Here is a 12,701-nt window from a genome sequence, read left to right on the forward strand (position 1 = left end):
TGTCGGTCCTTTCTTATGAGTTGCCCTTGGGTGAATTCAACCACTAGCCTTTAGATTACATGCAAGCATGTACATTATCCATTTGTACCTCCCAGGGAATGCATAATTTGGTTAGAGAGTGATAGATGTTACAAAGAAAAATAAAGCAAGGGAGGCAAATAACCATAATGGCAGGTGTGGGGTGCTCTTTTAGACAGAGTATGTCACCTGAATGCAGTGAGAGAGGAAGCAATGTAGATTTCTGCTGAAGGATCTTTGCTGGCAGAGAGAATAGCAAGTGCCAAGGTCTTAAAACAGCTTGATGGTTATTACATTCAAAGAACCGCAAGAAGGACAGTGTGACTGGAGAAGAATAAGAAGGGAAGACAGAGGTTAAATAACTGTGTTCAACAGACAGTCATTGGGACCGGTTTTGGATAATTTGGAACTAGGGAGTGACAAGCTCTGACTTCTGTTTTTGAACATTTCACGGCTGCTACATAGAGAACTAAATGTGTTCCCACGGTGGTAAGGGGTGGGGGAGGTACAGAACGTTGGGAATAAGAAGATAGTAAACATGTTACCATGGGTCAGATGAGAGATGAGGATGGAATGACCTGGAGGTGTGGGGACATGGTGAAATTTAGGTTATTTTGAAGGAACCTAAATCATGACAGAGAGGCATCATGATAGCAATAATGTTCTTAGCCTGACAACAGGGTGAATCCAGGTGCCATTTAGACAGAGGTGAGCAATGAGGGAGGGACCAGTTGAAAGGTGGTAGAATCAGAAATTTGTCTGTCCCAGATGGGCAAATGCTTTGAGAGATGTGGGAAAGTCATTTGTCATTTCCAACTCATAGCGACCTTGTATGCGGTTTCTATGGAGTGGCTGGTGGGTTTGAGCCATCCACCTTTCAGTAAGCAATTCAGAGTTTATTCTACAGTACCATTCCAGGACTCCCCATAGGCTTACCAGAAGATTGATTAACTGAGCTATAGGACATTTTAGAAGAAGATTGGGACCAGGATGAATCTAGACTCTAACCACAGGTCAAGAATAATACCATTTCATCTACATGTAACAACAGCTATTATGGTTTAGCTGTAAAATTATTGAATTTTCACCTTCCATCTGGGAGACTTGGGTTTGATTCCCAGCCAAAGCACTTCACGTATGGACACAACCTGTGTCTTAGTGGAGAATTGGGCATTGCTCTGATGCTGAGCATTGTTTCACAGAGTGTCGGGGACTGGCCTCGACATAGTTGTGTTGTTCACGAGTGTTTGATTCACGAGGAGGGGAGATCCAGCGGCGACAGGGATAGCAAAAGAATACACAGACAGACAAACAGAGGGAGAAAAGGAGGCACCCCGAAACCAGGATGGTTGCACTACTGGTGTCCGGCAGCTCTGGCGTGGTGAACATATTAGCCATAAGGGCAGTAAGATCCTGTATTGTAAACATCTTAGCTGTGCCCGTAAAGCACACCTTGCTAGCTGTAGTGCACTCTTTCACTGCCTGCCTGTAATGCACACCTGGGCCAACCTGCATCTCCGTTTTATTTAGGGGAGGAGCTTCACACCAAGCTGGGAGGGACTAAAACAAGGTACAGCTAACATCAGTAATTTTCCAGACATTCAGGTAACTTTACATCGTACGTCGCTGGTTCGAATCCCAGGCCCGCAACTTAGTTTCTCAGGCTCAATTAACATATATATAGCCCCTGAGCTCAGTTGGGGCAAGGTGAAAGGGAAGGACAAAAGGCTAGGGCGGAGTCTCGCTGTTTTGGCTTCCTGAGCCAGGTTTTCAGGAACTTGGCTGAATAACTTGCACCTGGGAGAGGTTCAGGGAAGATGGCTTTTTGTCTATAGAACAAAGAACCGGGAAGCAGCTAAGCTATTTTCAGTTAATCCTTTGGAGAAAGGTTTAACCTTGAAACTTTTACAGTCTCAGTTTTAGGAAAATACTACATTTATCTGTGGACATTAAGAGCTCATGTTTGGAATTAAATAAAAAACATAACTGAACACTAAGATGATAAACAATTTGCCATGACTGCCAGTGGCCAGAATTTGTTCCTCAGAGCCTGTGGCCTGTATAGTCGACACGGTCTGCAACAACAGAGCTTCCAGTCTAAGACAGATAAGAGAAAAAGACATGGTGATCTATTTCCAAGAACTACAAAGCTTCCATCTGCAAGCAATTAAAGGCATGATCCAGAGATATGCAGCATTTCCTTTCAATGTGCACAGGGTTGTCATGAGTTGGGGCCAAGTTGATGGCAGTTCACAACAACAATGAAAATGACTATCAGAGTCCTTACTTGGAAACCTATGTATTTAGAACTTTGCCAGGACCTGCATTATCCCTCATCCTAGCCCCATAGGGTATGCCTTCTCATTATCTCCATTTCACAGATGAAGACATGGAGTCAAAGTGGCTATGTGGCTCACTTATCCAAAACCACCCATCTGATGAAGAGGGCAATGAAAGTCTGGATCTTTTGTCTCACAATCCAGAGCCCAGTGGATGGTAGGGTGTCTCTGGAGAACCATGGCTACCCCCTCTTGTGAGTGCTTTCCAGGTGGTCTTTCTGAAGACCACTGGTTTAAAGAACAGTCAGTGCCTCCGATTTCTACCAGAAACGATGGCGTTGTGTAGGAGCTTCCCTCTGGAATAGACTTTTTTTTTTTTTCTCCCAAGCATTGATCCTGCCCCAGGGTGTTTTCCAGAACTTGCACTGCTCCCTAATTACCTAGTAATGCTGAGGGCTTATGAAAATGCTGTCATTTGTGTGAGAAGGGGAGGAAAAACTGAAAGAAAGAAAGAAAAAAAAAAAAAAGATAGAAAATGCTGTTCAACCTGGCAGAATTCCAGAGTGGGTAATTACATTCTTTGGGGTGGCATTCTTACCACTCACACAGTCTATGGAGTATTTTGGGAGTCTTCTGTATGAATTCTGCTAGAAACATGAAAAATATTATAATTGTTATTGGGTTTTTCTATATCTTTTAAAAATGGGGCTTTTCTATAGCCAGAGAGGCACCCTCTCTCTCTGATTGCGTTTTTGTCAATTGTTGGCTCTGGGTGACCTGTTCTCAGCTTATTAATTTGATGCGTTTTCTTTTCTTTGCCCCTCCCCGTTAATTGTTTCACACCTAGAAACCTAAAATGTTCAAACTAGAGTAGACCTTGGAGCAACCCCCGCATCATACAGATGGAGGCTCCAGCCCAGGGAGGTGAAGGGATCTGCTTACTGGCATAGTCAGAAGGAACAGGAGGTGGAGGAAAGCACAGATCTTCCAGACCCAATCCATTGTTCTTGCCCTTCCCTGTCCCTGGTCTCTATCATCAAATGCAGTCATAGCATGCTAGAACCATAAAAACCTGGATCATCTATAGCCACTACCTTATCCAGCCTCATCATTTTACAAATAAAGAAACAAAAGAAAAATATCTTATTTCCCAAGTGGATATTGAGGCAGGTGATTGGACCATTGTCTTCTGACATCCACTAAACCAGGGGCCAGATCAGGTCCGGATACACCTCTCTTTTTTCTAGTCCTTGCAATGAAGCGGCACATACTATTTTAAAAGAGACAAAATCCATATTTCTGCTTCCTCTTGGGGAAAATTTTTCAGATAACCTGGTCACACCAAGCCTAAATTTCCTCATGACAACAACTGGCTGTTATTTGAGGACTTCAAGCCACCACTGTGTGCTGGGGCATGGACTCAAGCTCTCTTTGCCCTCATTGCTGTTCCAATCCCCAACTCAGGTCAATTCATTCATTTGCCTGGTTGGTCTAAGTAGCATTTGAATTTGCAATTCCTTTGGAATTCTTTTGAAGTTCAACACCATTATCATTGATTTCTAGTGTAAAGCCAAAGTCAAAAAAATAAATATTAGGATATTTTGTCTATATGATACTGGAACTAAAGCACACCAGAGACATGAACCAGGAAAAGTCACCTATGATTTTAGGAGTAGGTGTCATGTGTCTGTGAGGCACTATTTGAGCAGTCTTAGGAGAGTTTTTCCGCCCACCTGTCTGGAGCCCTCCCATTAGACACTTATCCATCTGAGCCATCAAATCAACTCTGATTCATGGCCACTCTATGTGTGTCAGAGTAGAACTGTGCTCCATAAGAGTTTTCATGGCTAATTATTCAGAAGTAAATCTCCACAACTTTCTTCCAAGATGCCACTGAGTGGGCTCAAACCTCCAACCTTTTGGTTAGCAGCTGAGCCATCACATAGTTGTATTATTTGATCAACATTAGCAACAGACTCTGAAGAACCAAGGTAGTCTTCTAAAACTGGGGTATGACAAATACAATAGGGGCCTAGACAGTGAGATAGCATGATAAACTAATGAAGGACGGAATCAGAATAGGTTATTTAAGGGAAGACTTCGAAGGTAAGTAATCCTTACCTTTGAAGCTGAGGTAAAAAGGAAATCACTTTCCACCCACAGTCAGTCTCTTTCGTCTTACCTACATACATGCTCAAAGGAGCTCTCATAGCATAGTGGTTACGAATCGGGCTGCGAACCGCAAGGTCAGCGGTTCAAAAGTACCAGTTGTTCCACAGAAGAAAGATGAGGGTTTCTGCTCCCGTAAAGATTTACAGCCTCAGAAACCCTGTGCAGGGTCACTATGAGTCGGAACCCACTCCACCGCACATAACCACCACCACCACCACATACATGCTCAAGTAACTGTCATACTAAAAATGCCTCATTGGTCTTCACTGCCCATCAGGCATTCAGTAGCTTACAAATCCTGACCCTGATCCCTTCCAAGATTCATGTGCCCCCATCTGCTCTATCCAATCACACACCAGAAACTCCAGGCTCATCATGAAGCATAAGGTGTCCTTCCTGCCTCTAGCCCTTGCTGGTACTGTTTCCTCAACATGCACCATCCTCCCCATCTCTTGCCTTCTGTCTCTGGTTTTCTCATCCTTTACAGTCCATTTCTGTAGAAGTCTTTGATTCCCACAGATAGACATATTGGTTGCTTTCTTTGTATCATGTTTATATCTCTATTAGAGAATTTGTCACAATCTGCCTTGGTTAATAGTGGCTGTGTTCTCTTTCTCTTTTATTACATTCCTCTGCCTTTGGGTAGAGACTGTGTCCGATTTCTTTCTGTATTCCTCTAGCACCTGGTATATTGTTGGATATAGAGTAGGTTCCTCATCAATATTTAAATTGAAATTTTTGAAAGCCAATAGTATAAACAATTGAGCCCACATATCATTTGAACTTACATGTAATATGACCTAAATGGCCAAGCTTGAAATGTGCTAGTTTGATGTTTAATTAATCATTGAATAACCATTTACTTAATAGGCCAATGGGAGCCATTGGATATATTTCAGCAGGGCAGTGACATAGTTAGAACTATATTTTAGGAAGATTCATCTCACTGTATAAGAATCACAGAAATGCATTTTTGTACCTCCTTTTAGCCACTTCCCCATCAAAGAAAGAAAACAATGCTTACCTATTTTAGGTGGGCTTTGGGGTTCTGCTAATTAATCCTTGTAAAGGGCTTTGAGATCTTCCTCTGAAAGGTGACAGAGAAGTGTGAAGCCTTCAGTGACAGCCTAATTATTGTTATTACTAGGTACAAAGCTCAGAGAACTTAAAAGATCCCCAGGTACCATCCAAAATAGTAAGAGACAAAAAACGCAAATGGGGAAATTATATTATAAGATAGAATCATTGAATCACAGACTTTTCATGTTGGCAGGGAGCTTAGAGGTGATCTTCTCTAATTCTCTCTCTTACCCTCCCAAACTGATGCTTACACTCTCTCTAGAATGCCCCTGCCTGGTTCTCATTGCTATTAGAGACTAACAGTTAAGAGCTCGGGCCTGATGGCAGAGTTTCCAGAGTTCAAGTCTTCAATGTTTTCCTTGTTAGCAGTGGAACCTCTGGTAAATTCTTAGACCTCAGTTCCTGTAGCTATAAATGGGGATGCAATTATCTACCACAGGGGTTGTTGTATGATGAATTCATTGTGTACTGTGCTTGCCTAGTATCTGGTACATGGTAAATGATGAATAAAGATTAGCTTTAAAAAGCACTTGAGCTAATTAATATATGTGAAAGTACACAGGAAATGATGAAGTTCCACCCTCCATGTATGTTCCTAGTTGGGGACTCCATAGAACACAGTGGGATATTTCTGCAAACTCCAGCCCTGAGGGTCATTCTTGGTGAAAAAATAGAGGAGTCTCTGGCTCAAATGACCTATTCATATGGCGAAGTCTATTCTTCCTCATTCCAAATGAAGGAAAGGTAGGCTTTTCTCTTCCGGGATTATGCTGGGTGGGACACCTGGTCATGGCCATGGGTCAGTTGGTATTACAGCAAGTTCATAGGTCCAGGCTCCATCTTGGTAAATCTATATTTTTTATGAGCTAATCTCTGGAGTCTCACTTTTTTATCTGTTAAGTAGGGACCATAGCCACTTCACAGGGCTGGTACGAGGATAGAGTGAGGCAATACTGTGAAGTTACTTCAGAAACTGTAACCCTCTCTGTGGCTGCTAATCACTCCTGCTTGGAGACCCACACCATTTTCTTAACAGAATGATTCTCTCTACAGTTCCTCTACAGTGAAAGCTCTGATCCAGGAGGGTCTTTAGGGTTCTAGCTTACACTAGACATGACCAGAGTCCAGAGACAACTGAAAAAGCCTGAATCCTCTCACTAGAATCTCTGCAAAATGACTCATGTAATTGCTCTGTGTAAGTATCCTTAGCCTTTTTTGTACACCCACTCGATTTTGATGCTATAGACGCCTGAGGAATGCGGAGGGAGGAGGAGGGGAGGCCCCTTTTGAATGCCTAGGGTTTAAAAGAGACCACCAATTCTGACTGTAAAGGTAGACAAGTCTGCTAAATATCCAAGTGTAGGCAACTGCCAATCATTCTGGACCCTCCTGTGTATCTGTCATTCTTTCCTTTAGGGAGAAAAAAGCTTCTCTTTTTTTCCCCCTTAAATTTTCTAGGAGGGATTTCTAGGGTCTTCCCATCAGGAATTAGTTGTAGGAATAACTGGGCCAGTGGAGTGCAAGAGACAGATCCAGCACAGTCCGTACACTCCTAGAAAAAGTGACCTAGTTCAGGCAGTGGGTGGATCCAGGACTATTGCAGGGACCCCCTGCCACCTACTGACTTGTAGCTGAACCCACATACCCAGTAGCATCTGCCTAGCTGGGGGTCTGGGGGAAGAAGTTGAAGAAGTCACGGGGAGGGTGAAGGGAATGCATGCGGGGTCACCCCTTTCAGGACCAACTGCACATTACCACTCCCCACTCTTCCATCCCCACACTGTGAAAGGAGGATGAAGGAAGGACTGGAGGCAGGAGGTGGTAGGTAGAGGAGGTCAGCAGTGGAACTCGGAGCTAGCTCCTAGATAGGTATTAGCATAGAGCTTGCAGCCTGTGTGAGAGTGAGGGGGAGAATAGCGAGTGAGAGAGAGAGCAAGGGAGGGAGCGAGAGCAGGCTGCAAGAGAGGGAGAGGGGGAGCAAGCACTCCAGCTAGCATGAGGACGGGTTTCTCTTTTCCGTGCTCAGTTAATCTGGCTGTCACTTGCTGTTAACGCTGCAGTTAAAGTGCTCAGATTCCAGGGGAAACAGACAAACCTCGAAGAAGAAGAAGAAGGAAGCAAGCAAGCAAGGAAGGAAGGAACTGCTGGAGGAAAAGAAGAGGCAGAACAGCGAGAGGAATAAAGGGAAGTGGGGGGAAAACACCAAATCTAGAAATCTATGATTGGACCTGAGCTTCTTTTTCGCCAATGCAAAAAGGAATATGCAGCACATTTTTGCCTTCTTCTGCACCGGTTTCCTAGGCACAGTAGTAGGTGCCAATTTCCCCAACAATATCCAGATCGGTGAGTGAGAAGGGCTGCCTGGGGAGGGACTCTCTGGGTCTGGCCAGCGGGAGGAAACCTTACCCACCCCCCAAGTTCCAGCTGTTGTGCTTGGCCATCTGAAGCTGTGTGGTGATGGGAGGAGGACTTGGGCTCTCCGTGTGGGGAGGGGGTTTCTTTTGATGAGATGAGGGGTAAAGGAAAGCATGTGTATACACTCATACACACAAACCACTCACACTCCAGCCATGAGCATGTGAAATGGAGGAAGCGCTGCTTTGTAGTTTAAAGAAAAAAAAAAAAAATCAGACTGTAGCAAAGAAATGAGAGGTGGGTGTTTAAGGAGTTAGCTCCAATGCTAGGTAGATGGTGCCCAATTTCATTTATTTATATAAACATGTATAATGTGTGTATTTCTGTGTGTGATTTAATTTTTAAATGCACAGAAAGATTCAATTGAGAGGGACAATGGCTTTTAGCATAAGGGGAAGGAGGAGAGAAGAAAGAGACCCTCTTAAAGAATGATGGGTGCTGGGAAGCCACTGAAATAATGCCAGATACCCCCACTCAAAGTCTCCTGCTCTAGACTCCCCTAGCTACCTTCTGTTTGCTGTCTGCCTTGCTGGGCTGGCGACCCTCCCCCTCCCCCCACAGTCCTGGAACTTCTCAGCCTGCCTTCCCTGGATTCCTTCAATTGTCCCCCCACCAAATGTTCTGTCCATAGACATTGTCTACCTTACAAACACACACACACACACACACACACACACACACATGCTCCTTTCTCCTGTTTACTGTCCCCATCACTGGGTACTAGTGTATCAACTTAAGGCAGGTTTCAACATGCTGCAAGGTGTCCTGTTCCCTGTTTCCATTTGCTATGCTTCCCCAAATGTATTTTGTTGATCCATTAACAGATATGGGTATTTCCAATAAAAGTGAAGGAATGCATCACAAACAAGAGCAATAACAGCACATTTGCAGGAGAATTCAGGATTACACTGTAGCCAGCAGCATTTCAGGGCTGTGTGTGTCCCAAATCAAGTGAGTTAGTTGCATTACTTAGTGGTTTCTTGGTTGGTTTGGCTTTTGTTTTCTTCACCCTGATGGAGAGATAGCACCACTTGGGAAAGTTCCTGTTGCTGGGAGTTTGTGTTCTTTATGTGAGTGTGTGTTTGTGGGGGGATGTGGTACAGGTGGTGTTTGGTTGCGCTCCTGCTCTCTGCAGTATGGAAGTCTCCTCTTGGCCTCTCCAGCTAGCTGGCCTCCAGGGTGGTGGGAATAGCCATGGAGTAACTTGCTTTGTTCCCTGACACCTGTTAAACTGTGTGTCACATTCTGAAGTATGTCTCTAGATGGGTGTTAGTGCCTCACACCTAGAACTTGTGGCCTATGGGAGACACTTCCCTCAGTCCAGCCTGCAGCCTTCTAACTCCCCACCTCCCATCCCTTCTCTTTCATTCATTGCAGGGGAGGAGAAAGGGGATAGGGAGTGTTTGGGGTGTGGTCATCTGGGAGACTCAAAACCACTGTTTTTGTTGTTGCTGTTTTTCTGTTTTTACTCTTGAAAATGGGGTATACTGCATGTGTAAATGACTTGTTCTAATGTGTGGCTTTGGTTGTGTTTGTACTTCTGTATTGCCCATACTTTGCTGAATGCAAATGCTGTTGTAGAGATGTGTGAACTTGGCTTTCTCCAAGTATATTTGTGTATTTTGCCACAGATAGAAACATATGGAGCTGTTTTGTGTGTGTCTATGTGGGATGTTTACTCATGTATCTCAGCAGATTTTTAATCAAATTTAGCCCCAACATGCTTGTTCAGCTGATAAAACCAGTGTTGTTTTGTTTTTTAAATAAAAGAACCATGAAATTATAGAACAAATACTAAAAAATATCACAACCATCAGGTACGATTTGATTCCACTTGTATGATCTCCAACAAAAGCATTGTCATCCACTTACTGATTCTTAAAAACAAACATGAACCCACTGTATATGAAGTTAGACGTGCATCACATTGAGGCTAGGATTTCTGTTGGAGCTGGGATGAACTTCTTTCTAAGCACTCATTATGCTTCAGTCTCTGGGAATAGCTGATTTTAATTCCCAGAAACATACTCTAATTCATTTGCATGTCCACAGTAAACACAAAGGTAAGCCACGTACTCTTATTTCTTGGAACAGGAGATTTAGCAGGCATCTTTTCTGTGCTTTTGGCAAGAATGGAACATTCCTATACTCTTGACATTACTAAAGCCACACATTTTTGAAACACAGGGTCCTCCCATGCAAATACTAACAATGAAAATCCCTTATGTAACAAGTCATTCCTAGGTAGCTGGTATAATGAGTGGTGAAAGAAGAAGCAAATCACTGTTTGCAGAAAATCAAGGGTTTAAAGAGGAAATGAGTAAGAAACCTTAGAGGCAATGGAATGGAATAGTTAAATTGCATGTGTGTCTTGTCAGGCCAAAGACCCAAAGTGAACAACCAAAGAGATATAATGTTGGAGAAGTGCAGAGGGTCCCAAACTTAGATTTACTAAAGCAACATTTATTAGCACCTACTTTCTATAATGCTCTGTGATAAGAAATGGGTTTGATAACAGAACAAAATAGAAACAGCTTACAAAATAGATACAACATACATGTGAGAGCACAGGTCACTTAGGTGGTTTGCACAAGAAAGGAAGAAGAGACACGTGGTACTTCTGTTTTCCCTGACCTGAGCTGAGTTGAGGAGTGAACAATCAGATGTTCGAGCAGAGTGATAGATGTTGGAGGCCCTTGTCACATCAAAAGTTTATCTGTGGAAGTTTAAGTCTCAGTGCCCAGTGGTGTCTATTTGAATTCTCGTCCCCTCAAGTAAAGGCTATAAACTAGAGGGTTTGACATGGACAGAAGAAAGGAGCCCTTCTGGTGTGGGCTGTTGAGGAACTAAAACCTGTTTCTAGCCCAGATACCATGTTGCATTTCCTTTCCTCACAGGGGGATTATTTCCAAACCAGCAGTCACAGGAACATGCTGCTTTTAGATTTGCTTTGTCGCAACTCACAGAGCCCCCAAAGCTGCTTCCCCAGATTGATATTGTGAACATCAGCGACAGCTTTGAGATGACCTATAGATGTAAGTAATTGCTTCTATTTCTGAGATTTCTTTTCTGCAATCGACCAATGAGCAGAACGCCTGTGGGTAGGTGGTGGTGTTGCAAAAATGACGGAGTTGTCATCCGTCTTCATAAGAGAGAGCCCTCCAAGAAAAATTTCCAAGGCCGTTTGAGTTATTCCAGCAGTTGGTATTTCACATCCTGCAATGCTTCATGGAATGGATTTGCTTTTTCGCTGTCAACTAACTTTTAAATGTCAGCATGATAGGTAGTTGGGTAGACTTGTCTTCTCGTACTTTGGCAAGGCTTTCAGGATCAGCTAAGAGAGTTTCACACATAAGAAACTTCTGAGAGATATATGATTATGGTCTAAAATGCTCAAACCATTCCTGAACCAAAAATTAAAAGGAAATACATCCCTGTGACTTGATAAGAAAGTGGTAGGTGAGAAGATATGTGTGTGATTTTTGGAGATCAACAACAGTTATTAAAAATGTGTGCTTTGATTATTTCCATATGGCTTGAAAGGATTGAAAGATATAGGATGGCCTTTGAGCATAAAACAGAAAAATGGTGGCCTCAAGAAGGTGATAGGATAGATAAATCTCTCATAGATAAATCTGAAATGAATGCATTACCAAATGCAAGTAACAAGTAACATTCTGAGTTTTCTGGCAACTGAGACTGAAAAGGAAACCTTTGTGATTGTATGATTTTCATTTTGTCAGAGTAAAGCATAAAAATTAATTGGTAGAGTCATTTTATCTGCAAGCTTAAGCATCAGTAGGAATGCATGACAAAGAAACTGAACAGGCATAAACAAAACCAGACCTGAAATTGGATACAATTGGTACCATAGAAATGACTTGTTGAAAGAATACTGGTGTGGCGCTGGACTGCAAAGTTGGTTTGAACACAAGATCAGCAGTACAAACTCACCAGTTGCTCCTCAGACACCTTATACAGGGTCGCTATGAGTCGAAATGGACTCAATGGCACTTAACAACAACAACAACAATTGACTTGGTAACTTCGGCTAAGATGTGGATGGTTGAAAGCAAGGACTATACCTCTTTCTTAAATTCCCACATGGTAGATTCTCAATGATACGAACTGAGAATTCAAAATTCTCACTAATCCTGAGACCACAAATAAGATGGTATTGATACAGGTTCCGAGATTTGCAGTTATACCAGATTCCATTTATTCAGGACATATTGTATGCCAAGAACTACAGTAAGTATTTTATAGGTGATTATAGTAATCATTGCTATTTTTTGAGCATTTGCTATGACCCATGCAATATACTCATTGCCCTTCGTGTGTTGGCTCATTTAATCCTTGCCGGCACCCTGTAAAGTACTATGTTATATTCCCTTTAAGAATGAAGACACTAAAGGTGAAACCCATTATGAAACTTATCAGAGGTTATCCAGGAGGCAAATTGTAGTCTTGTGACCCTAAAGACCATGTTCCTGGCCACTGATAGATACACTGATCTTTATGTAACCTGAGAAGACCCAGAAATGAGTGTTTAGGGTCTTGTCAAGTATGGCCTTGGGAAAGCATCTAAGGAGAAAAATATTTAGTGCTTCAAAAGGGAGCTGATTGTGTTCGGTAGTGGTCCAGTGGATAGAGACTATAGCAATTCTATATTTTGATCATACAAAGATTGAAAATCTTGTCTACTATATTATTCACTACCCTCATAAAAGAGTTGAA

At 42.7% G+C, this 12,701-nt stretch overlaps 1 protein-coding gene and 1 pseudogene across 5 annotated transcripts in view; both read left to right on the plus strand.

Annotated features, from left to right (window-relative positions):
• The first annotated feature begins 7,561 nt into the window (after nucleotides 1–7,561).
• Nucleotides 7,562–12,701, plus strand: part of GRIA1 (glutamate receptor, ionotropic, AMPA 1) — a 579,065-nt gene continuing 573,925 nt past the window's right edge. For 2 of the 5 annotated variants that reach the window (XM_006863902.1, XM_006863903.1), the window contains exons 1-2: nucleotides 7,811–7,892; nucleotides 10,862–10,999. In XM_006863902.1, the coding sequence (XP_006863964.1) occupies nucleotides 7,811–7,892; nucleotides 10,862–10,999 (220 nt within the window). Of the gene's footprint in view, nucleotides 7,893–9,162; nucleotides 9,200–10,861; nucleotides 11,000–12,701 lie in introns of those variants that run through there. The other 3 variants (XM_006863905.1, XM_006863906.1, XM_006863904.1) reach the window with 2 other exon arrangements.
• Nucleotides 11,087–12,701, plus strand: part of LOC102826634 — a 126,240-nt pseudogene continuing 124,625 nt past the window's right edge.

Source organism: Chrysochloris asiatica, unplaced genomic scaffold (genome assembly GCF_000296735.1).
Source record: "Chrysochloris asiatica unplaced genomic scaffold, ChrAsi1.0 scaffold00057, whole genome shotgun sequence".
Taxonomy (NCBI): domain Eukaryota; kingdom Metazoa; phylum Chordata; class Mammalia; order Afrosoricida; family Chrysochloridae; genus Chrysochloris; species Chrysochloris asiatica.